The sequence below is a fragment of the Mesitornis unicolor genome, unplaced genomic scaffold, assembly GCF_000695765.1.
Source record: "Mesitornis unicolor isolate BGI_N332 unplaced genomic scaffold, ASM69576v1 scaffold2444, whole genome shotgun sequence".
Classification (NCBI taxonomy): Eukaryota; Metazoa; Chordata; class Aves; order Mesitornithiformes; family Mesitornithidae; genus Mesitornis; species Mesitornis unicolor.
Genome location: NW_010179263.1, coordinates 49,375 through 75,617, shown reverse-complemented (window position 1 = coordinate 75,617; position 26,243 = coordinate 49,375). Strand labels below are relative to the sequence as shown.

The 26,243-nt window shown below is 42.5% G+C and overlaps 1 protein-coding gene across 1 annotated transcript in view; it reads right to left on the bottom strand.

Moving 5' to 3' along the window:
• TACC2 (transforming, acidic coiled-coil containing protein 2) overlaps positions 1 to 26,243 on the bottom strand; it is a gene marked incomplete at both ends in the record, with an annotated part of 72,485 nt that overhangs the window by 2,771 nt on the left and 43,471 nt on the right. The window contains 10 exons of the mRNA XM_010182702.1: positions 1,751 to 1,827; positions 2,747 to 2,890; positions 10,285 to 10,425; positions 11,776 to 11,947; positions 12,658 to 12,773; positions 13,609 to 13,670; positions 17,420 to 17,627; positions 18,650 to 18,710; positions 20,146 to 20,181; positions 23,228 to 24,548. Coding sequence (XP_010181004.1) covers positions 1,751 to 1,827; positions 2,747 to 2,890; positions 10,285 to 10,425; positions 11,776 to 11,947; positions 12,658 to 12,773; positions 13,609 to 13,670; positions 17,420 to 17,627; positions 18,650 to 18,710; positions 20,146 to 20,181; positions 23,228 to 24,548 — 2,338 coding nt within the window. The remainder of the gene's footprint in view (positions 1 to 1,750; positions 1,828 to 2,746; positions 2,891 to 10,284; positions 10,426 to 11,775; positions 11,948 to 12,657; positions 12,774 to 13,608; positions 13,671 to 17,419; positions 17,628 to 18,649; positions 18,711 to 20,145; positions 20,182 to 23,227; positions 24,549 to 26,243) is intronic.

The following is a 26,243-nucleotide window of genomic DNA, read 5'->3' as shown; positions in this document are numbered from 1 at the left end:
TTCCTGTTCTGCTTCACGATTCATTTGCGAGCTGCACCAGGGTTTTGTTTCCTTGCCCAAGCAGAGCACAGGAGAGGTGAGAGGACCCCGCTGGGCACCGGGAGATGGCTTTTCTGCAAGAAACCAAGCGTCTGCCCTTGCCTTTTGCAGATGCCTCTCTTAAGATGCCTTGGCTCCAAGCCCTGTGCTGCCGCTATCCAAATCTGCCATGTGCGCCTCCTGGCAGCCACGCCGGCGTTTGCCGAGTTCTGCACTGCCGCTCCCTTTTGTCCTCACTCCCTACGTACAGTTTTCCTGGATAAAAGCAGGAATTGCATATGCAGGTCATCACTTCACACACAGCTCACTGGCTTCAGCTTTAAACCTCCTGGGACATTTAATTTTGGGAAGAAGCTGCTGCTGGAACAGAAGTGATTTGGAAGACAATTCCATCTCAGAAATTATTACTTGAAAGAAGGATGCTAAAATTAAATCTGACAGTTTCCTTTTACTTATGAGTTAAGGGGGATTTTTTTTTTCTGTTCTTTTGAAGGTAGAAAATAATAAGCTTTAAAGACTCCATTAAATATTTTTATACGCTCTCTTGTGCAATCGATGACCGTCTCAGATTCAGATCGATGAGCAGGTCAAGCTCACCTGTAAGTGGTTCCTATGGTATTACCACTGTAAAAAAAAGGCTGAAACACTCAACTCCCATTTAGGGATGGGAAGCAATAGTGATTCTTTGAGCTGCACCGCCCACCTCATCCACTGCAGTGATTTTGCTGTTACCCCTGCAAGTGGCAGGATGTGGGCTGGGAAAGAAGGTCAAAGCAGTCATGCTCCAGTATAGAGATATTTAATGTAACAGAGGCAGGTTTGCAAGGAGAAACAGTATATTTGTCTCCTTTTCTGGAGACATTCAAGGCCAACGTGGACACGTTCCTGTGTGACCTGGTCTAGGTGATCCTGCTCTGGCAGAGGTTGGACTGGATGAGCTTTCGAGGTCCCTTCCAACTCCTGTGATTCTGTAATTCTGTGATTTGGACAACAGATGCAACTAGAAGAAACTGAAGAGCTCACAGTCCTTCTATCAGCTCTCAAATGGAGCAGCAAAATCCAAATCGCTCAACTTAAACCAAGCTTAGTGTGTGCAATAATTAAAAAATCAGCTCAGTTCAAAGAAAAGGGCGTAGATTCTCCTTGAAAACCAACACTCTGAGGCCAGAGCAGTTCCTTTGCAAGAAATGCTTTCCTACTTGCAACTGGGGGTTTGGTTTCTCCTGTTAAAGGAACGTTTTACAATAATCTCCTGGAGAAAGCCTGTACTTCTCACACCTATCTGCAAACCTTCACATTTCTTCTGTTGGCAAAACTCTCTGTGGAGTGTGAATTTGGAGTTACACGTGCACACCTCTGCCAGCTCTGCAGACAGGCTCAGGCAACAGAAACATCACCACGGGATCCACGGGAGAAATCAACCAGGAGGAAAGTCTTCCCCTACATTAACCTAGACTGAGACCCCTCTTATCTCGGTATTTTGAGGATGTAAATGAGATGAGCAACATCCAAGTTTTCAATGATTACCGTGAAGAGGAGTGTCCATAATGCAGAGCAAAGACAAAGCATCAATTTTGAATAACTCCAAAGCCTGCAGTTATAAAAATAACAAATTCAGCTAACCAAAACTGTTGTACAGTCGTGGTACTCGTGTACTACGCCCAGCTGAAAGGAGACTGTCAGTGTGATTAGTGACAAGGTAACAACCCACCTCATTTCCATCACTTCCCTTCTGCTTTCTTCATATTTCTCTTTCCACTCAGATACTTCTCTTTCCTTGGCCACAATCTGAAACAAAGCAAGCAAAGGAAAAGAAAAAAGTTAAACCAAGTGATCCATTAAAGAGGAAATTAAATAAACGTACAATATTTGATTTAATTTCAAATCCTAATGCGTTTTCAAACGCATAATGGGTTCAAATACAAGCATCCCTGGTGGTTTTTTGATTTTTCAGACTGTAAGGTGCAATTACAAAACTTTGGATGTGAAAACATAATCAAGTTTAGAAAAAGTAACTTAGGAAAGTAGTCGCAATGTTCTTGCTTTCACGTTTCACTCCCGACTATAACAAGGACAGTTTCCAAGCAGTATTGTATTCTACCACACTGTGTCTGATCTGACCTGGTGCCAAAGCTGAAATACTCCTGCATGTGGCCCCATGGCTTCTCCTCTAAGGGAGCTCGACTGCTTCTGCAAGAGTATTTAGGGCTGACTGTCCATGACATTTTATACCCAAAGGATGGTGTTCCCTTGTGCTCATTTTGTTCACACTATCATAAAGTTTGGAATACTCTAACACTAGATTGTATCCATTTTTTAACTGTTACTATTAGCCAAACTAATCTGATGTGTAGCTTTGTAAAATACATACTTTCATCCCTATTTCTAGCATCTTACAATGTTTTGATAGTTATATAGCAACGTCAAGATGCACAAAGTACACTTGACAATAAAGATTTATTTTCATATCATGTCTGCTTTTCACTTCTGCCAAAAGAAGTAAAACTTACAGTGTAGCATCTTTTGCTTTAGGTGCAACAAATCGAGTTGCATTGGAGCAACTCAGCTCTGGTGTGGCTTTAGCACGGCTGAGGGTAGTATCAAGAATAAACCAAGCATTTGCAATATGAATAATTCAGGAGAAAAGAGGAAGGAAGGAAACCACAAGGGTCACATATTTCCTTTTCCAGGTTCTGGAGAAAATCACCTCTGCTCTGGCGAGCCGTAGCGCAGAGTCCAAGTCCTGCTGGGGGTAGAGGAGAGCCGCGGTGCTTTCAGCGTCCGAGGTGCCGAGCCGGGAGTACAGCGCACTCTTAGAGATGGAAACATCTGCTGGGATAGCAGGTTCTCTCTGTGTGTTTGGTTTTTTTTTTAAATACAAAGAAATGAACCATTAAATACGTATTGAGCTCACGTGTTTTCTGGGTGTAGTGCTAGCACCAGGGTCCTGAGCTAGGACTAGAATGTGCTTTACTAAATTATAACGGCAATAACACTGACAAGGAGTTCGAATTTACCAATCAAAATTATACATTTAAAATCCAGAGTAAGCGCCAGGAGAGCCATATAACCCTTATATAGAGAAAATAAAGACAGCACTTTGCCACCAACATTTTAAGGTCCTGTATTGGAAAATTTACTACTTTCTGATGCAGCAATTTCAACAAAGCATCCACAAGAAATGCAAGTCGTCAGTGGAAATTAGAATTGGCATCAGAGAGCTTAACAAGGGGAATTCTGCTTTCATAAAAAACAGATTAAGAAACCAGAAACAAGAGGACAGCTCACTTTCTTAGGTCCGACCTGCCAATAACTGCATCTAACATAAATGGCATCACAAAAATGTACGAATATACAGGTGATGTTGCTGCCCCACTGGTATTTAGCATGCGATTAGTAAGTTAAATGTTTTATTTACAGCTGCCAATTTTGTCATCTCAGCGGCCCAGATTAATGCAGGAGGAGCGCAGCATGTGCAATGAGGAAGGGAGCAATGAAAGAGGTACACGGCACTGCAGTGTTGTGCAAACAACCCCAGGTACAAACAATCCAAGTTACAACACATTAAAACCAAGGAGGTTATAAAAGGCAGTCAGGAAGACACTAAATGAGACAAAACCCCCGTATTTTTAGACACAATCTGTAGCAACCCCCTGAAAGCAGATCCCTGTGCTATATGTCCCTGTGTCCCCCACCCATGCTTTGCATCCCATGATCACGCAGTGAGCATGGATACCCTGGGTGCTGCTTCTGGCAGTCCAGGAAACAACATCTCCTCTCCTTCAGCTGCTGGTGGGCCACAACATCATTTTGGGGATGGAGGTGGTGTTTGATGTTCCACTTCTCTGCTAAACAGGCACAAAACCGGCCAAAGGTATCAAGAAGACTGGGGATGGGGAGGAGAGGGGCAGACAGCGCAGACACCACGGCCATCACCAAAACACTGCGAACAGGCCGGAGAATCAAAATGTCACTGAAAATCAAAATGAACTTACTCTTTTTAAAGGAGGAAAATCCTCCCAGGAACCAAATGGGGCAGTAAGTTAATGGTAAGAGGCATCTCTGTGAGCTCTGTGATGTTTCCAGGCTCCAGGGCATCCCCCCTGCCCCCGCAGTGCCGATACCCCCACAACTACACAGTGCAGGCGTGGGCTGTGTTGTCCTCCCTCCATTGCCCAGGGCAGTCCCGGGGGACCACAGAAAGGGCAAGAAAAGGTCCCACTAATGAAAGGGCAATATAAGATAGATAATAGCTTCTCTGTGAAGAAAAACAGGGCCTTATGATCTGCAGGGAGATGGGCTGCTGTGCTGCTCTTGCACTTACTATGGATTTTCCATTCTCTCTCTCTTTGTACAAAAATCCTTCAATCAAAATAACTTTCATAGCGAAGATTTTGGATCTGAGTGTGGCTGAAACTCCTTGAATTTCTGTGACATGAAGATACTTCACGTGGTACACAACATTCAGACACGCTGACTGCAGCAGGGAGGACATGAATGCCCAGAAATCCCTCTCTCGCTGTCTATGTAGACACCACTCTTAATTAAGAGCAGCAATTTGGATTTTTTTTTTAATGAGGGTTTTTACATACAAGAGATAAAAAGATTTTATTGTAGAAGTGGGTCGCTATTTTTCCGTTGTTTTTATTTTTTTCTAATAAAACAGCAGTTATATCCTACTGCTTGAAGCACAGGAGTGTGAAAGTGAGGAGATAACGTCTGAATCAAGGTGCAGTTCTCCTCTCCACAACGTGCACACAAATAGTCCTCATTAATTTCAACACCGTATGCTCCTGTTTTGACACAGTCACAGGAAATTTTGTCAGATGCTATTCCATAAATCATTCACCTGCTCACAGTTCTTCTCTCATAGCCCCAGATAGAAAGGATGCAAAACCACTGACCACTTTTCTGCAATCCTTTCTGAGTCACATCAGACCTTACTGAAGAAGCTATCCTAGAAATGACACAGCACTCACTGGAGACAAACACAGGACTAGATGTTCTGTGTATCACATCTGTAGACAACATGAAGAAACCACACCAGCAGCATTAAAAGACTAAGGACAAAAATTTAACTAGAGAAAGAATAAGCTACAAAACACCATACAGCAACTATATTTATATGAGACTCCCACTAACTGGCTCTGTATTTTTGGTTAATTTTTAAGCATACGAGTTAACTGACTATTACTTCTAACATTTATGGAGCAGGCCATCCCTTCTCTTTTTTGCTACATTTAGCCATAAACGCACAAAAAAAGGATCAATTCCAATATATAACCATGAGGTGCAACCTCAAATCTGGCGAATTCTCCTATCTAAGCAAAAAGCATCACAAGATTTATCAAAATTACACAGCTTGTGCTCTTGAAAGTATCTCCCAATATACAACAACTGTGCAGGAAAAACTACATCTGGGACACAAGCTCAGACCTCTCCGTAGATGCATAAACAAAAAAACACATGGTGCTGTCCACAGACGTGAGCAAAGGTGAAACTGCCAATAAGTAAGACTGCTGCTGGCTCAACTCAGCATCCTAACTGCAAAAAAATGCACTTCAGTCCCTCCTCAGACACAAGGCAAGAAAAAGCAAGCGATAAAAAAGAGCTCTTAGATCATCAAAGCTGTCCTCAAAGGAAAGGCCATCCTGGAGATCAATCTGTTGCAATCCGTGTATCGTATTTCAAAAGCCGCCTGCAGCTTCATTTGCTGGGTCTCATGAAGAGATTGCTGGAAAATATTAATTGTGGCAACAGAAATTCCCTTAAGCTCATACGAAAACATGTGTCGAAGTAACTGCCAGAATGATGGCTTCTTTAAGAAAGAATATTTAAAGCGCTTGGTGCATACTCACGCATCTTTTAATACAGTGCTGAGCACCTCACTAATACTATGTTTTCTCTAGTTCTCTCTTGCATCTGAGTAAATTGCACAACAGAATAGTAATAAAGACATGCAAACCAACTCAAAATGTCCAAAAATGACTGTAAAAACTCTTGGAATTTAACTACTGAGCTGAAATGCTTGCAGTAGTGGTCTAACCAGTGTCGTCCAAACACCTCACACGAAACCCAGCTGGGCTGAGAAGTTCTCTCTTTGGCAGGGGCAACCATTAAAAGTCCTTCAGGTTTTATTTCAAAAGCCAATTTTGCAAAGCTCCAAACTGATGTCCAATTCAGCAGCTGCGATTCGCTGCCTCGAAATATTTATATCCTGAGAAAATATGATAACCTGACCAACAGGATGACGGTATTACCCAAAATAACTCTGTCGATGCTTTCAGCTCAACACCTCACTGCTGAGAAGGTAAGCAGTTAATTGGGGTAATAATAAGCGCAGGGATTTGTAAGCCGCTGAACCCCGCACAGAAAGATTGGAGTCTGCAGGGGAATTACTACTAAATGTAGGTCACTGCAATCTTAGCGTAAATATCCGACAGCCAAAAACGCTTCCCGGTATCTTTTACAGAAACCAGATACCTGACCAGAAGGGGAATAAATGCACATCGATTAACCAGCTGCAGTTACCTCGCTTCAAGGTCAACGCGAAAGAAAACAGAAATAGGCACTGCAATAAACAGGAAAACTAATTTTTATCACACTCGGCAGAGGAATGTGTATTTAGCCCTGCCGAAAATGAGCTTGCCCTTTACTAACACTCAAATACAGCTTGGGTGGATATCGAATTATCTACTCCGTTAACTAATTGATGTGTGTGCAGACAGGTCAACGGAGGCAACACCAGGCCTGTTTGTGCTTGCAAATAGATTGAAAAGCAAGCAAAATCCAAGCGTCAGTTCTCTGCTTGTAAAGCTTTACTAGAAAAAACACTATCCCTGTCTGAAGGAAATTTCCTCCTTCACTACCATGAGAGCCACCCAAAGCCATGAGACACCAATCCCATTTGTGCCGACGCTTTTCCTTTCAGTTTCTCTCCTTTCCTTGGATCTTCTTTCAATGCCCAACTCCACACCGCCTCAGCATCTACAGGGTGGTGGACACAAACCCTGTTGGCTTTCTGTTCAAGTTGTACCTATAAAATATGGCCAGAGGACATCCTAATGGAGCCTGTTTGATAGAGAAATGCTAGTTCCTCCCAATGCTCTAGATGGAAATATTTGGGAATGCCAAAACAGACGATTAGTCCTGACGTCTGGGACAAGAAACTTGGGAGTGCTCAAATAATTCTCTGTTTGAAAACACCAAACTGCACACCCTTATTCTCAGCCCTGGCACTGGCAGAAAATGCTTGTAGGATTATATTTAGGTGCCCTAACTTTCCATAACAAATGCTCGTGTCTTGATTTAGCACCCTGTTCTTGCCTCCCACCCTGAAATGGTTTAGCAAATGTTAAATGTAATTATACAACATTAGGAAAAGAAGGGTGGCCGGCCAACCAGAAGGGAACTCTGCCAGTTAGTACCCGAATTTAAGTCACTGCAGCCGTCTGGTGGATCCTATTATGCTTAATCCAGGCCATCAATCACTGCAGGTCACGAGGGCTGTCATCACAGGCTAATTTAACATAGCAACCTCCCGCTGATAGGGAAGTTATGCAAGGACAAAAGTCCTTCCCGGCCCAACATGACACCCACAGCTAAAAACACTCCCATGACTGCACCAACATGGGCCTTTTTGAACAACAAAATGCACCCAATTTTCTGCCAGAGGGTGGACTTTTGCTTATTTTTCTCTCCTCATCTCTATTTATTGTGTTTGCTATCTTTGTAATACGGATTAATGGCATTTTCTAAGAATTCACACAAAATCCAGTCCTCGTTTCTAAGTTCTAAGGATTTCAAAAACTCATTCTAAATAAAAGAAAATGCTGTAATGATGTCAACGATGAAAAGGGGATGGAGAGAGAATGAGGAGGCAGAGAGGATCTAGAGAGGATCCCACCTTGCCCCCTTCTAACACTGCTACCCAGGGCAATGAGCAGGAGGACGCAGTCACACCCCGGCTGGGACTCAAACACGAACATGGTATTTATTTTTCCACTTCTTTAATTAGAAGGTTAATCTTGGTTTCTGATGGAGACAACGGCACATTTTTCTTAATGAAATAAAAGATTACAGCCAGGTACTTCAAAACACCCGTAAATCTGCAAGGAATGAGTTTACTTTGGTAGGTATGTGTGCCCCACAGGAACAGCTGGCTCATGGGCTATTTAGGGTAAGCAAAATAAAGCAAATGTAGTAACTATTTTTTCATAAAAGTACAGTTCACCTAAAAAAAATCCTTACTTTTGCGAACTATTTTGTGACTGATCTTTAAAGCATCAAGAAATTCTACCCTGTAACCAGCCCAAACGTTGTTACGATGCAATGAACTCAAAATTATATAGGACCAGGCAAAAGACTTCCCACTGACTGATTAATGGACAGGATAAGAAGAGAAAGGTCACCAGAGAAGGACCTGTCAGAAGCACGTTCTCCTCCTTCGGAATAAAACGTCTCGCTGCAGCAGGACACTGCCATCCCATCAGCATCCCGCTCACCTGATACCACCTCCCAAGAAAGCCACTAACATTTCTGGCTTAGCTTTTTAGTTGAAAGTACCACAAAGGGCATCATAAACTGGCTGTGCAACTGGGTGACCACCAAACCATCAGAGTGAGCTCTTCTATCCCATTCCAAACCCAGCAAGGACCCCGTGCATCCCTAGAGCAGTGCCAAGCATCGCTCTGAGGCCAAACAAGCCAGCACAACAGAGAAGTAGCAATAAAATAATAATTCAAAAAAGGGTTTAGATCTTAATGAATAAAGACACATTGTGCTGGGAGGCCTTTTTCCCTTGGGAGCTCCACAGCCCTCCCAAACCTGCTGCAGTCCCTTTCTTCAGATGCCTAGAGGCAGAGTTGATTGAATTTCTCACTTCTGAACTCTGAGGGTCAGGGTGTCTGATTTCATGCTGAAAATACCCACAAATGGCAAAATGCTCCTATGAAGTATCTTTACAAGAAGTAGGTTTGGCGTTGCTTAGGACAAATCTTGCTGTAGGCAGATGACAAACGGCCACCAGGATCGTATGCACCTGCTTCTGGCCTCCAAATTTGCCTTTTGTTAATGTGGAGGTGGCAGTACTCTGCGAGTGGAGCAGGCGGCAGCGTTTCTGCGGGCAGTGCTGCTTTCGGCATGCTCTTTGGTGTCACACGGAGGTGCGCACGGCGTAGCACCGCGCTCTGAGAGCCTCAGTTCCCTTGTTAAAGAAAAAGCAGCACTCGGTTCCTTAGTCTGTGCACACTCACACACGCATGGCAGGCACAAAACGGGTACCTCGGAGCGGAAAGAAGAGAGGGTAATCTGCCTGGCTAACTTCAGCGCTTCTATCCTCATTGCAGCAAACTCTAACTCCTCCTGTCGAGTGTGTGGTTGTGAGCAATCCACAGAAAAAAGTGCATTAAGGACACAGCAGAAATGTTTAACACGTTCAAAAATGGCATGGTATATTTTCATGTATAATTCTGACAACTCCTGGGTGCCAAACGCATCCAAAATTCCTTTTGAGACTACAGCATTGATACAAAACTCCAGTTTTTGGTTGGTTCTGAGGTAGCTGTATAGATTAACAATTTTCATTAGGGGTAAACATGAACAATTATTTGAGTAAAATAAGTGTTTTCCAAAGCTAAAGCTATTCTTCAGAGACTCTCCTACCTTTATTTTCATTTTCTGTCAATTTAGGCCAGCTGCCGCTCTCAATTCAACTTTGCTGGTTTAAAATTTTACTATAAATATTCGAGAAAACATGTCCTGACATACAGAACTGGTTTGCAGATCAATCCACTTTTCCTAGAAGCAGCCACGCCAAATTCTGCATTAGATAAATTACCAGAAAAACAAAGGCTAATTTTCCTTTCAGCAGAATTAGGGCCTAAAACAAACCTATGCATACAGACCTACGAAGGCCAGGTGTCAAGGCAACTCTGCACACACCAAGTCCTGTGTTCAACCTTAAAAGATTTACTTTACAGACTTTTGCAAAATATACACATCAACGGTATAGGATAAATGAAACCGTTGATTAAATTTAAGTGTAACTTTATGTGTGATATGAATTAAATTAAAATATCTCTGTTCTTCAAGTTCCTGAAAAGCCAAAGTTACTCTGGAAAGAATCAAATCATTATTTTGCTTCTTTCCCACCTCCCTTCATCCCTTTCAGATGAGGTAAAGCTTTCCTCTGCCTGCACACAGACAAACTTAAAGAAAAGTGACAATTATATTTCTGCTACAAACCTGAAGTTTCTGAGCAAACACTGGGGGGTTCTTCTCCGCCAAGTCAGGATCTAGATATTCAGGCTGGTCGCATATTGAGGTTTTCTTAGATATCCTATTGAGAAGAGCATCAGCAGAGACAAAGGAGTCCTCAGGAGATGTCTGAAGAGTAAGAAGGATACAGAGTAAGAGACAGAGATTTGCCCAAGTAGTTCAGGCCAAAAAAGCAACATATGTGTCTGCAAACTGTTGATTCCTAGTGATGTCATGGCCTTTTGAATACACAATTCATAGGTGCAACAAAGCTCAAGAACAATTCTTCCTAATTTAAAAACTGAGTAAATTTTCCAAGACCAACATGAAGCAAGCAGTATTAAAACCTCTAAAGGCTCTCAAACCACAGACCACAGCCCACTCTTGGTAATTCTGCAATAGTTTTCAAACAGTTATCATAGGGTTTGTCTGTACAATAGTTTATGATCAGTTCTGGCATCTCTAAGGCAGGCTAAAAGCTTTGCAGGCTGCCAAAACCAAGGGGAACCTCAGCAAGACTCTTTTTGCAGTCTGTACAAAGTCTTTTAAATAAACTAAGTTATGTTCACAATCATAACATGATCAGGAAAAATACACAGTATGAGGGTGGACAGAATCAGGATGGCAAAAACCAGACCTCTGGGATTTGAGCATCCAAGACTCCCTGCAGTGAGAAAAGCATTCAAGCTCACAGTAGTATTTTGTGAGGTGGTATCAGCAGCATTGCTAATATAAATTAAGCACAGTATTGAAGTGAGCTGCTTCTTATTTTGACTCCTCAGTAAATATATGGTCATATAGCTTAACATTCCTAGTGCTGTAGGCATTTCTGAAACAGGTTTGCCTAGAAAAGTGGTGGCCTTGAGGGAATCTTCATGAATTTGAGAACCAATGCTCAAAAGTCTGTAGGGCTGACAGAAAGGAAGGGCTCACCACGAATTCAAATCCAACCCAGAAAAGCCACTGGAAAAAGTGATTTAACTGGAAGCTAGAACTAGATCTAATGACCACAAATGTGAATTTCACGTTATCGGTATCAAATGACAACAATGTTAAACAGTTTATACAAAAAAGTGAAAGGGCGCCTGTTTTTCACCAACAAAATTTTGAAAACTCACAGTGCATGCAAGAGAACAAACCATGTCTCTGCGTTTATATAAACCTTGCTATTTCATATATAAAATATTTCTTCAAATATTGGATTAAAACAGTGTAAAAAAGCCTGTGTGAGAAAAAAAGCACTTCAGTGTATCAACTTGGAGTGAGTTATGACTAGAACATGTCAGGCTACAGTAAAAATTCAGAGAATTCCTATTTCCATCAGTCTACCTCCCCCACTTGGATCCTACCACATGCAAGATATTGAAGTATCAGGTGGAGTTTCACTCAGCTTTCAAGATCCACCTTTGCTACCTCTTCTATGACATGAGGAATTACTGCAGGAAAACAATTCCCAAACTCTTCTCATAAACAACTTACTATTTCAATAGCCTCAGGAGTTGTTCCTAGGGTCATGGGCTCCAGGTCTTTCTGCTTTGACTTGTCAGGCGACTGTAAATGTGCCTCTTGGCTGGCGGCTAGGACGCGGGAAGCTGGGTGCTGGATTTTCATCCCAGAGGGTTGCTGGGCTTCAGGGTCTTCAAAACTTGACCTGGAAAAAGATTTTACTTTCACATGTGTATATACATACACACACATATACACATACGTTGTTTCACCTCAAATTCATGTCATTATATCTCATGAGACTTTGCAATATCCTTTCAAAGCAATGTGCCGGACTCATCTGAATAAGGCCAGTTCCATCGGAAAAGTTATGCACATTCCTTAAATATTTCTCACTTGCCTTTTTACCCCTTTTCCATTGTGACCTGCATCTCTCCCAACAAACAACTTTTACTAACGAGAACAGATGTTCTTAACAAGCAAAATTTGTGGAAGTAAATACAACCCCCGCATCCTGTCCCTATGAACCAGACTCCTTGTTCTGAAATTACATCTAGGAAAGGCCAAGTGAAAAGCTGCAATCAGATTTCTAAATTGACATGAAAATGGCCTCATTATCTGAGGAAAAAACTGTAAGTAGGAAGTCACAGTTCAGTGAGACAGTTGCCACTGTGACTCTATTTAATAAGAATATGAAGGAGAAATATATATCCTTATTCCTTCCCATTATACAACTTCTGTATCTTTGCCCTCTATTCTCTATCATATGTGTACACAGATGGGAATCTATTTTTAAACAAACAACTCGGCAACACAAGAGGCAGAAAGAAGAAGAACTGCCTGTGTATGTGGCATGATGGCAACCCATTTCCCTGACACCCTTTTCCGTTGCCGAATTTGCTGGCAGAGACGTACCCTGAGCACGGCGTGGTGGAATCAGACAGTCTGATGGGAGGCGATTTGACTGGGCTCTCCTGCTGCGCATCAAACATTAGGTATAAAGATTGTTTCTTCGGGGTGCTATCATCCTGCTGGCAACAGCAAAAGAAAGGCTCATTAAGCAACTCAACCGTTCTCCATTAGAGCTAATTCAGGTCACTGAAGCTTTAAGTGACCAAATGACTTGACAGACAACTAATCGTACAGGACTCTAATATAGTCTGTGCTGATACTGAGATGGCCCCCTTAAGGAAGAAGCCATTAGAGACCAAAATCTGAACAGTTCACTCTTTGTAATGGCTCTTCTTCTCCCACTGGAGGGTTCATCAGATTTCTGGTCCTGGCAGGCACCAGGCATCCCTTAACTGAATGTGTTACTGAAATATTCATTGAAACCAATGTTCTTCTCATCAGTTTAAGCACCTGACATACACGCTTGGTTGTCCTAACTTTCCCTGTGGATATAACCCCACGGGATCTAGTTGAGCTATCACACCCATGAATTAAATAGAAGGCAAAACAACTGATAATGTACAGTACTGCATCCTACATTTCACAGTCATTCTTCTGATTCCCTCCATCTTCTTCAATGTTTTACTCTGAGTTTCCTAAAATACTTCAGTAGTTGATGTAGACAGCTTTGTGCTCTACACTGCTGGAAATACTGATTTGCTTTTAATCTCCAGAAATAACTCCTATGGTGCTAGCTTCAAAATAAGATAATAAAGTGGAAGGAGCTCTACAGGCTATAGGAAAACAAAGCACATGCAATTTGCCCCAGTTATACCAATTTAAAGGAACTGGTTTTATAGATCTGCTGCAGGCACACTGTAATTAATTTAAGGGGTAGTGAGGCTGACGGCATTATCAGGATAGTATATTATGACAAGGGGATGCAAATGAATGGAAATGGAAGGGAGAACTTACAGGCACAGAGGAGCCTATTTTCTCCATATATTCTATTTCATACGAGTTGCCATATTCCAATTCTGCAACAGAAACAAAAGAGAGCCATTAAACACATGCCATGAAATGATTTTTTGCAGAAGTAAATGAGATCTCTTCTCATTTACAAGGGTCACTCCCGTTCTGCTCAATACTTTCTATGAGCTATTAATAGAATACACAGAGAAAGCAGAAAGTGCACTGATTTTCACCGATTTTCAACAATGAACCTGTGACACATTTCAGGCAAATTCATTTGCTTGAAAAATTTCAGCTTTATCAATTTGCTGAAGATTCTGCCCCAGGGACCAACGTCTCAGAGCGCTTTCCGAGCACAGAGAAGTTTCCTCCGTCAGGTTATCTTATCACAGAACACACATTTTTCAACAATTGGTAATGCTGATACCAGTTTCCCTTAACGTATGAATGAGTATTTTAAAAGCTGTTGAGAAATGAAGTAATTTCTTAATGTTTATCACACAGTTTTTAACTAAGGACTATTGGGGTATCGCTTAAGATAAAAAGATACATCAAATACCTGCATGCTCACTGAACAAGGGGTGACACAACAGTGTCCACATTTTAGATACAGAGGAGAAAAGCCTAAGGCAGGAAGATTTACAAAGAACCCTAAATCCACATCTTAATAAAAATGCAAATCTTTACTGCCTCTCCTAATTACACTGGAGGGAATAACCAGCATTTCCTTCCAATCCATGGTCACCCAGTAGTGAGCTGATATAGACGCAGACAGATAAAATACAGCAAAATGGGAAAGAGAGCAAACCTTCCTGCACCCAAATAAAAGCACAGGCTTCATTCGATGACACCTTCATTTGAAAATTAAAAACGTCGTTAATTAGTCCTAATGCTGTATTCTGCTCTGTTTCCATAAGTTAATTCAACAAAGCGCCTGTATAACTTCATCTCCATTATAGATAACTTCTAATGAATGGCACAATAGCACTGAAATTAAGATAAAAGTATGTGCAAAAGCTCTTCTAGAATTGGGGAGCTTCTGAAAAGTAGGGTTTGTATCAGGAAGATGGGAACCACCATTACAACATTTGATCTTTTAAAAAAGCCCCAAACCCAAAGATAATCTCTCACCTGTTTTGTTTAAAAAAATAAAGTTTCAAAGGGTCAATGTGAGTTTACAATGCCCAATTTTTTTCTTATAATAAAAAGCATTGTAGACTAAAAACACTGTAATTCCCACAAGTCTATGTATTCTGTCCAACAAAATATGTATTTTGTCAAACCACCACTGAAGAGGAACAGCCACAAACTCTCAGTGCCTGACACGTGGGGGATATTAATAGTAAAATGTCTCAGTGAAGAGAATGCTGCAATAGCACGTTTAAATCCCCAGCACCATATGTTTTCAGTGGTAATGGGGCACCAGGCAAGATGGACAACCTCCTGGTATCAGATACATGATTCTTCCTAGTGAAAGCAAACCCAAAACTGAACTTATGCCATTCAGACCACCTCCTGGATGCAGCATGGCAGGAGAAAGAGTGAAAACCCAGTAACAGCTTCAAGTGTTTAGTAACTGCCTTTCAGTATTTCCCTGATCTACACATAGTGAAGTGCCTCACTAATGATTATGGGGCAGCTCTGTGACCCCAAAGAGCCATCGGTGAGCGTAGGGGCACGCTGACGGGCAGCAGACGGACCAGCACTGTCCTCTGCTGGCACCAGTCCTCCATCTGCCTGCAGTCATCCCAGCCGACTTCTGGGACGACACGGATTTAACGTTACCCATTTAAAAAAGGCAGGACCCAGATGGAAATACTTCAGCTAGAAACAAAAGGAACGCCGTGGCTCGCTGAACGCAGTTTGTGTGGTCTCACTGCTCACTGAAGTTTCCTGCATAATTAAACACTATCTCCTCTCCCAGGTATCTCCTCTAAGACATCGTCTCCCCTCCAAAATCTTAGGCTCCAGTTATCTCTATACATTCAGATTTACAAATGCCCAGGATATCCCATAAAGTAAGAGAATTATCTTTTATAAATACATACGACAGACTTACTAAGCGGTGTCCTCCAACTCCTCCCACAAATAGCTGCAAGATTACATCAGCACTTGCTGCTAATAATTACTGCTTATTTCTGATCTGCGCAACACCAAAAAGGCAGCGGTTGTAAGGAGCACATGCAAGAGCTGAGGGCTGGAGGTATCAGCTGACTCAGTATTGGGCTGTACCTGTCCAAACGCCGTGTTAGGTTACACGTTACTCATACTTGTGTCTGGGAGGGGGAAAAATATTCGCAGTGAGAAACAGCCCTGGAATTACTCAGAAAAATCCCCAGTGGTGCAGGAGCAAGACTGTCATGGGGAAAAAATTATTATTTTTAAGAGATCTGAAAAGCGGAAGCATTGTTGATTGTAATTAGCATGCAACCTAAAACCCCGACTATACCATGCAGCACACACGAGACAAGACAATTAGCATTTAATTAGGAGCTTTGCTCACTTTCTTCTACCCACTTTGATAGCTAAAATGATTGCCTTAGAGTATCTCTCACTATTCTTTTGTTCCATTTCCTTCCATATAATTTCCATTTTCCCAGATTTGGGGGGCTTATTTTGTAAAAAAAGAAATATTTCTTTAAATTATTTCTTTTAACACAAATGAAGTGAAGCCAGTGTCTAAAAACTGTAATTTGACAATAAAGCCAAATGGATCTGTCCAGACTGAAATACTTATCTGTACACAAGACCCAGCAGATTTCCAAAATGCCCAGGCCACACAAACATAAACACGTGCACATGAACATGTGCAGCTGCGTTAAAACCACTGTGATTATTCAAGCCTTTTAATGTCGAATACTTTTGACCTAAAAGCTTAGCAGCTCTTCATTAGGCAAAAACTCCTCACACCGAGTCCAAAACGGCATAAAGCAGCTTTGATGGTAGATTGGGACATGGGTTGAAAGGTTAGGGAAGAAAACAAATACTCCAATCAAGAAGACCAAGTTGAAGCCAAGTTAAACTCATCCCTCCCACCCACAAAGCTGAAAACCTGCCCTTCGAGCAGATGCTGCATTGCACTATTGCCTCTGGGGACTTCAAGGAAGCCCACACACCAAATTCCTAATTTCTGTCCTTTGCACAGAGCAGCAATGACAGTTCTCTTGACAGAAACCTCCAGCTTTAGCTCACAGCTGCTTATAGGAAAGTATAAGACAAAAAATTCTTAGTAAGTTGACCTAGAAGGCTACTTTAAGTTGTATGTGAATGATAACTGTATTACACAGGGAATATCCTGGCCATTTTTATGCATAAAGATACCTGGATCCTAAGAACCTGGAGGAGAAATGGCATGTCAAGGGTTTTAATGCAATAGACAGACTTTGAGCAGAATTTTAACCTGGGATCTTCTCCCACTCACAGCAGTGGACCAGGCTCTGGTAAAATCAGCTCAGTGCCTCCGGATCCAAGAGCACTGACTGAGAGCAGCACCAGCCCCAGTCTCCCATGAAGGCCCAGTGCACAGAGAAGAACAGAACACGTCTACAATTAACCAAGGGAAGCAAAAGCCTTTCTCTGAAGATCCCTTCCATTCTCCTTTAAGCTTCTTCTCTTCTCCAAAACTCAAGGTGGTACCTACATTCAGCTGCTCATAATTGCAAGTTCCCCAAACTGGTCCAAAAAACAACACCTTTTAGGGTTCTAAAATAATAATTTGTTTTCAGCAAACTATATGCCGTTATCCTTGAACGAACCAAACCTCCTCTCTCAATAAACACATCAGCTGGATGCAGAAGTCCTTTACACAACATACCCTCTGTGGGAGAGCTGAACTTGGTCTCGTTAACGAACGTAGACAGGTCAGAGGGCTGCGGGTAGTCCTGCTTGTCCGTGTTCAGGTCCACGGTCATGCAGGTCCACTTCTGACCGGTCACCGAAGACGCCAGTTTCTCCTCGTCGGTTGCATGAACCACCGTGGAAATGACGGGAGGTGTTTCTGGAGTGGGCAGTGGAGTGGGATCCTGCAGACAACAAGTGCCAATTAATTCTATTATCTTTCATTAACACATAGAATAATTAACACTGAATTCCTTTGCATGACCGCAGTCATCTTTTTAATTCCGTATGCTTTGCAGCAGCTCTGTATAAAATACTTAATGAAAAGTATTAAAATACTTTACTTCGAACTCTACTAGCCACGAGTTTTCCCAGGATAACTTAACTCTTTGATGATAAACACTCACATTGCAAAGCTGCCTTGATAACCAAGGAAGAAAGAGAACCCAGAGCCACTTAAATCTGTCAGGCACTTGACATAAGTGGCACACATCACCCACGGCTGAAATCTTTTTTACCAAAAGTGACTTTTTAGGCTTCCCCTTCATAGGTCTGGGGGGTCACGAACCCTTTCTTCACTTGTAGGCTGCCAATCACCATAAATAAAAGGGGAGGATGAGAACAGAAAGAGGAACAGCAGCGTGGAGGGAGCCGTGCCACATCAAAGCGCCCAGGCCTTTGCAGGCAGAGCAGCTTTTGTCAAACTCTCTTCCAAGAAAACCACCTGCCAGCGGCTTAAAACAAGGAATAAAACCATGCCAGCACATGTTCCTGGGAGAGCGGCCTACTTCTTTTATTCCTATCTCCCTTCCAGCCCACCAGTTCGATGGATGCATTTTGTTTCTGACTTTCTAATCTAGAAATTCCAGGGTGGACAGTTACGTCTTGTTATTCAGAAAACTGACTGCAGGTATTTATTCATATTACGGCTCCATTTCCAAAGTCCACGCACAAATAGTCCAACAGGATTTCCCAGAGCAAATACTAGCTCTAAGTGTGTACACACTTGTATATCTAAATCTAAATATATAGTCTTGGATACACACTTCTTAACATTTATGATTACAGCCCAGTGTGCTATACTTGAACACCAATATGTTTACATGCTTTACAAAAATCTCTACAATTCTACAAACAACCCAAATTTCCCCTTTTTTGCCCCTACAAGGACACAAACGGCATGCATCAAAAGAAGGCAGTGCTTTACCTGAGAAGGAGGATTGGATAGCGGGGATCTTTTTGGTGATTTTTTTACCCTAAATGTATCACTGAAAATAAAGTTAAAACAGTTAATATGGTAATCCCAGCAAGAATCGGGTCATTTCACACTTAGCAAGAGACAGCCACAGACAATCCGACCTCTGTAAGCCCTTCTGCTTGCAAATCCCGTCCGTTAGGCACAGCACCGCAGAGAAACATGCTCAGGTACATATTCTTGTCATGCACTTGGAACAGGCCTCGATACCCCAAAAGCTGAGAAAAAGCAGGATTGCCATATTTTTCATGCCAGCTACCGACACATTTACAGAACGGAGCTGCTGCTCGATTGCAATTCAAATCCCCGCTCCACCACAGACATCCTCACTGGCCTTAGGCGAATTGTTTAGCATTTGCCTGCTTCAGCTTCCCATCTGAAAATTAGGTCTAAACCACATCTTTAAATGAGAATTAAAGCTGTGATAAACTTGGGCACTGAGCTCCAATGACCCCATAAATCATTAAGCAAAAAACCTGGTGCGCTTTGGGTGAACTGCATTAAAAAAAAAGCCGAGGCAGACGCTGTTCCCCAGGTGCCAGAACAAAGCTCTGCCCATACCAATGTGCACAAGGGTCCTCTTTTAACCAAATCCAACAGCAAATATGGCAATTCTGCTGCCAGTCCCCCGACAGCTCACAGTGCTGCGAGCACGGACACTGAAGCCCTCCCAAATCCCACAGGGCTCAATCAGGCAGAAGGAAGGCGCACCACACGGTACGTCTCGGTGTATAATGATGAATATTGCCTTTATGTTTATTTGCAATTAGTTCAAAATATGTTCTAGCAAGGAAATGAACCTGTTATCTACCTGTTTTCTTGATGCCAGGGTTATTCAAACACAGTGATGTTACTAACTAGAAGAGCAAACTCGCTGATACAGACTTAATGTTGGAACTGAGATGCAGTGGCAAAAACGACTGCCCACCAGCTCACCCCTGATCAATGACGGCCAGATCAGCACTAGGAATGATAACGGTGGGTTTCAATCGGTAAAGGGCAAATCAATACCACATCTAGAGGCGAAAATAAATTGGACAGCTGAATATTGGTGTGTTCGATGCTGCTAATTATGGAGTTACGATGTTAGAGGTAATCAGGGAAACTTATTCCTTTAAGAAGGACAAACACTTTATGCAGTATTTACCAAAGACATTGTACAATATCACTGTACAATATGTTCCATATTTTAGCTCAAGGATACAACATCTATATAGTTTTTAAAAGAGGATCTTTGACAGGTAAACATCTAATGAGGCAATAGATTTGTCAAACTCATTCGCAAGCAGGCAACTTAAAACAGCTTTCATATGCGCCAGTGAAGTGAAATAGGTAAGGGAAAAGCTTCATGCTGAGTAACAACCGATCATGCTGCAAAATAAATAAGTAAAATTAAAAAGCCCATAAATCAAAGAGGAAACTTGAATTGTTAGCTTAGGATTACTTACAACAGAGAACATACAGACATCACATCTTCTACCATCCTAAGACAAATAAGACAAAGAAAAGAGAGACAGACAGAAGGAACTGACAAAAAAGATAAACCTACAAATACTGTTAATGTTAATGTGTTAAGGCAATCTCATCATGCATATTTTCTACCTGTGTAATCTTAACCCCTGCTTTTTATTGTGAAATACACGGGGAGAAAAAAATATTCATCAAGTCTTTTAATGCTTTCCACTTCAATGTTATACTTCTGACACGCTTTCATCTTACAAAACACATTTTTCAAAGCTGAGGCCTCCGAGTTAAGTTCTTCTCAACACAGTAACTCTCCTTGCCTCCCCTGATGGGAACCGCCTCCTTTCTTTCTAAAACACAGCACTTGTTACGATGTTTGGGATGTCAAACTGCTCTCAAATTCTCTCTAAGCTTAAGGAAAGTGCAGAGCTATGCACGGTCCTTTCCCGTCTGCTGATTTGTTACGACAGTACAGAAAAAGCCACTTGCCCATTTCAAATCATTCACCTAAGCCAAGCAAGAAAACGACATTTCTTTAAATCTCATCTCTTCTGGCCCTCACTGAAGCCCAACTTCGTGTTACAGAACAAACTGCCCCCCAAAACAGAAGCAAACCTTGCCAAACAATCACGACTAAGAAAAGTTTTCATCTACTCATAAGCTCAGCACAGTCACCAATCATCCAGAAGTCTGGAGAGCAACGTCTACACAAGGCACCCATTTTTGGCCATCACTGGAAGCAGGCACTTGGGAGACATCCACTGCTCTCTGTTCAGCATCACCCGAGCAAGACGATGGGTCTCCAAACAGCTCAGCCCTTCGGTGTACGTCCAGAGAAACATTTGCATCAAGCTGAAAATCTCCTTTTTTCACATGGAGGTCAATGCTGAGACTGCTGCAGCTTACATTCCATAATAAAAACTTATGGCTTTGTATTAACCCAGGTAAAACACAGGCTATTAGCATATGGCACAGACTGAAAGCAGTACAAGTTTAGCGATGGCTCAAACTCATGCCTGGTTTCTTCACCCTCCATATGTCTCATCTAGAAATCGCTGTCTTTCTGTACGAGGAACACATTTTCAAACTGGTCCATGAAGTTTTGTTTCTGCACCCCTCAACAGTGCTAATAAAATCCTCTGGGTTTGCAAAATTCTCTATTAATTCAGTGTTAGAAGTCCTGGTATATCACAGTACCTGGGTGATCCTGCTCTAGCAGGGGGGTGGGACTGGATGATCTTCAGAGGCTCCTTCCAACCCCGACCATGCTGTGATTCTGTGATTTCCTAATTAAAACACCCTATTTTCCACCCATTGCAGCCAAAGCATCTTGCATTGGCTTCTCCCTCTGGTCCCACCAAGGGAGCACCACAAGGAGGGTCCTACACCCCATGTCCCTGCTCAGCCAGGGTTTCTCCCCATGGAGGACCCCATGCCGAGGGCCCTTTTCATGGAGACACCAGAGACCCACAGAAGCAACCAGAGCCCCTGCTTCCCCTGGCATCCCCCAAGCAGCCTCAGGCTAATTAACAACTCTACATTAACAACTTTGGAACTGATTCTAACATTTACCGCAATGGGTGGACGCAAGAGGTTCATACTGGGGGTCTGCCAACTCCACTGGAGCTACTGGAAGACACGAGGACACCCTGGCTGGCCAAAAACTCACACTTAAGGATCTGGTGATGTTAAAATTCCCCTCTCCCCCTCTCACTTCCCCAGCAAGAGTCAAACTGTTCCTCTCTCACACTTGGACTTTTAAGTCTTCTTGTTTTGGATTAAACCAGCTTGGACTGAAGGCTCAGAAAACATGTCAGCCTAGCATGCTTCTTAAATCCCACCTCAATTTCCCCCAGGCATACCTCAAAAAGAAGCAACACAAGAAAAAACTGGCTTCTCCCTCAAACACCAACTCAACTATCCAGTGGTCTATAATTTCCATAAGTCAGAAATGCCTCTAAAAAGTAAAAAAATGGCACAAGCTTCCTTAAATCTGGCAAGGGGCTTGAATTTGAAGGCTAAAAGGCGGCAGGCTGCTGAGAAAAAAATGAACAATCTCCATCTCGCTGCACAAGGGAGGTCATCCTTTGTACTGGTTTACATTAACCACGTTATCTTCAAATTGCCAGCCTTTTGTAATTTTGTAGCCACAATTTTGCTAGCTGAAACATTTAAACCATAAAGGGACGTGCAGTGAGATACCTCCTTACAGACACGCACAGGATATCGATTTCAGATAAATGGGATATAAAATTACTAACTACCAACTCAAAATAACCGTGTCTGAATGGGTAAGATAACACACACACCAGCAAGTTCACCACAGAGTCAATGTAAGTAGCCATTGAAGTCATTAACCAAATATCTAAATACAACAACCCAGAGAATTTATCCTGCAACCTGTCAACTGAGCCTAAAACCTGAACATTTCCCTAAAACGTAGCAGTCGAGATGTTAACCCTTCTGCAGAACTGTAAGCTCTGCCAGAGAAATGAAATTCTTCCCATTTTTCAGTCTTGTATTTTAAAATAGAAGTTTTAGTACTGTGATCTCCTGTTTCAGGTTATTTTCTTTCAAATACTGTAAGTCATTGGATAAAACCACCTTCCTGTACAACAGATTTCTCACTGCCTTACCCTTTAAAGTCTTACTCTTAAAACAGATGATTCACAAAATAGTCCTTATTAGTGTGACTACTTTGATCAGCTTAAACGCTATCAAATTCCAAAGATGAGGTCACTGAAAATTTGGCAGAAAATTGATAAAATTCGAGCTTCATCGGATTCACAGCTACACTGAGCTCCGAAACGTCAAAAATCCAATGGCCTGACCCCAACAGTCTGATTTAGCCCCAGTTCTCCCCTTCGCTCTGTAAAGATAAAGCTTTGAGGAACCAGGTTGAGGGAGAACACGTACAGACCTCCAGCATGAATCCAGTTGTGTGGCTACCAACATTCAACAGCATCTTCCTTTCTCTGTTCAAATACAAACTGGGTGTAACAGTGCTAAGATAAAGGTAGGGATGTCCTGCTTCTGATCTAGAAACAACTGAGCCCTTTAACTTACGTTTTTAGTGGCGTCTTCTTCTTTTTGGCAGGTTTATTCAAGTTGTCCCCTTCGGTTCCATTGGTTTCACTGGCACTGGCTGGTATCTCAAAGGAAGCTGGAGATTTCGAGGGCGAGCTGGCTATCTTCGAAGAAGACTTGAAAGGGTCAATAGAGTCCTCACAGGCGTCTGGCTCAAAACTGTACGTCTGCTGAGGCAGTTTGGGCGACTCCTGCATTTTCGTGCTCGACGAGAAGGGATTAAAATTGGGATCATCCCACTTGTCAATGTCAAAAGTGTAAGAGCCTTTCGTGATAGGGATTTCGTTTGGATCAGGGGGTGACTTGGTCGGCGTGGTCGGAGCATTGTCAAGCTTTTCCACTGACTTTTTAGTCTTTGGCCTCCGTAGCGGCATTTTAGCACCAGGCTTTTTACCTGCTTTTTTGGGAGGAGGAGTACTCTCCTGCTGGTCTTCACTCACCCCTTTTTCTTCAGAGTAATCGAACTCCAGCCTCACGGCGATGCCTTTGACCGGGGGATCTTCTTGTCCTCCGGTGTCAGGAGGAGTCACCTCCCCGGCCTCCGGGGCCGTTGTAAGAGGTAGGGTTTTCTTATTGTCAGGGGGAGAGTTTTGGACTTTGCCGCCTCCCGTGCTAAACGCACCAATCCCTTCCAAACTGTCTGGATCCAAAGGGTAGGACCCGTCAGGCACAGGCAGGGCCTCCTCTTTCTCAGCAGAGGTTTTAGAAGGTTCAGTACATTCGGGCTTTACCGAGTCAGCCTTTCCTTCAGATGCTGGTTTATCCTCACCTGGGGAACAATGTGCTTGGCCAAGGTCCGATGGTTCTTGTGGTGTTTCCTTCACTGGAGGAGCATCCAGAGATTTCTTTGCTGACTGCTTCTTTTTTAAGGACGCCGGTCTGGATTTCTTGGTTCTCTTCAGGGTACTGGAAGCACTGCTTGAACCAGTACCGTACACATCTGCTGCTGGTGCTAATGTCTCGCTGTTGCCAAGGTAAGATGCTCCATCAAAATCGCTGGCTTGCAAGCTAAGAGATCGAGACAACGTAGATTTGGAAATGGGGACCGAATCGGTCGATTTTCTTCGAACATTCGCTTTGGGGTCACGATTCTTCAATTCTGGAGAGCTCGGTCCTAAGGCATGGAGAGAATCAACCAACTCAATGTTATCGAAGTCCAAGTTGTACGTTCCACTGCTGGCTATTGGCTTGTCCTCATCGAAGACGGTGGAAAAAGAATGGCAAGGGGGACGGAAAAGGCTTTCTTCAACCGGTTCACTGTGTGACGCATCAGTTACAGGGACAGTTTCTGAGCACAGTCCTGTGGAGACAGAAAACTCAGTGAATTTTAAATACACAGTTAAAATTGGAGTTCAGTAAGTTTTACTATGATCAAATATTACTACAAATTAAAACAATTAACGGGTTAAAATCATACAAATGGAGTAAGCAATGATTAAAGGACATACAAACCAAAGTGACATTTCCAGTATATAAATGAGATTAAGGGGAAAAAGATAATTCTGTTCTTCCCAGAAAAGGATTCAAGGCAAGTTTCATGGAAACACAAAACACACATTCGTGACAGCCTCTACAGCATCTCTTCTAAACTAATTATCGCTTTGTTCAAGAGATGGATCTTACTGTAACACGCTAAATATGTCAAATACCAGAAAATCTGAACGTCGAGCACTTTATTACTCACATTTTCTACTACTATAAAATGAGTTCACAGAATTGTCTCAGAGCCTTTATGCAGTAAATTCCCCGTAAATTGACTGGGGCTTCAGCAATTCCATGTCGAGCTCAAGTTTTGTTTCCCATGTGCTATTTTTACCAGTTTCCCAGAGGAACAGGGCTTCCTCTCCACAACCCATCAGTGCTGCTCCTCCCTCTGCCCCAAGCAGTCAATGCGCTCCACTTTGACCTCATAATTCCAAGTTTATAATGAGACACGAATCGCTGAGACTTTAATATTAAATAAATTATGCTAAAGGTAAGAAAATAAGTCAATTAGAGCGCTGTATAAATATTCCCAGTTGCAAATCTTCCTGAAAAAAACCACTAGAAGATCCCTACAGATTCTATAAAACAGATTTCTCAAGTGTAGTTCTAACTCATCGACAAAAAGAAAATTTTATAGGAGAATTATATGTTGAAATTGCTCAACTGAGCAGCGTTTCATTGTAGTTAAAGATTTACTTATTGAATGGAGTCCTAAAAAGATTTTTAGAAGTCTCTTGACTTGGGATATAACAACTCTATAAGCCAAAGTGGAAAAATATACAGTGCACATTGAAAAGAGAGAATATCTAGAAGTAGGAAAGGATTACGGTGATGGTCCTTTCTGCCTTCCAGCTCATGAAAATTCATTACTAAAATGTTCTACAAAAATAAGAGTTTGTTACAGAATCACAGAATCATTCAGGTTGGAAGAGACCCCTAAGATCATCGAGTCCAACCGTCAACCCAACCCCACCATGCCCACTAAACCATGTCCTTAAGTGCTACATCCAGGAGCTTCCTGAACCCCTCCAGGGATGGGGACTCCACCACTGCTCTGGGCAGCCCCTTCCAGTGCTTGACCACTCTTTCAGTACAGAAATTTCACCCAGTATCCAATCTAAACCTCCCCTGGTGCAACCTGAGGCCATTTCCTCTCATCCTGTCACTGGTTACATGGAAGAAGAGACCAACACCACCTCTCTACACTCTCTTTTCTGGAGCTGTAGAGAGCAATAAGGTCTCCCCTCAGCTTCCTCTTCTCCAGACTAAACAATCCCAGTTCCCCTCAGCTGCTCCTCATAATTCTTGTGCTCCAGACCCTTCACCAGCTTTGTTGCCCTTCTCTGGACATGTTCCAGTAACTCAATGTCCTTCTTGCAGTGAGGGGCCCAAAACTGAACACAGTGTTTGAAGTGCAGCCCCACCAGTGCCAAGTACAGGGGCACGATCACTTCCCTGGTCCTGCTGGCCACACTATTTCTGATACAAGCCAGGATGCTGTTGGCCTTCT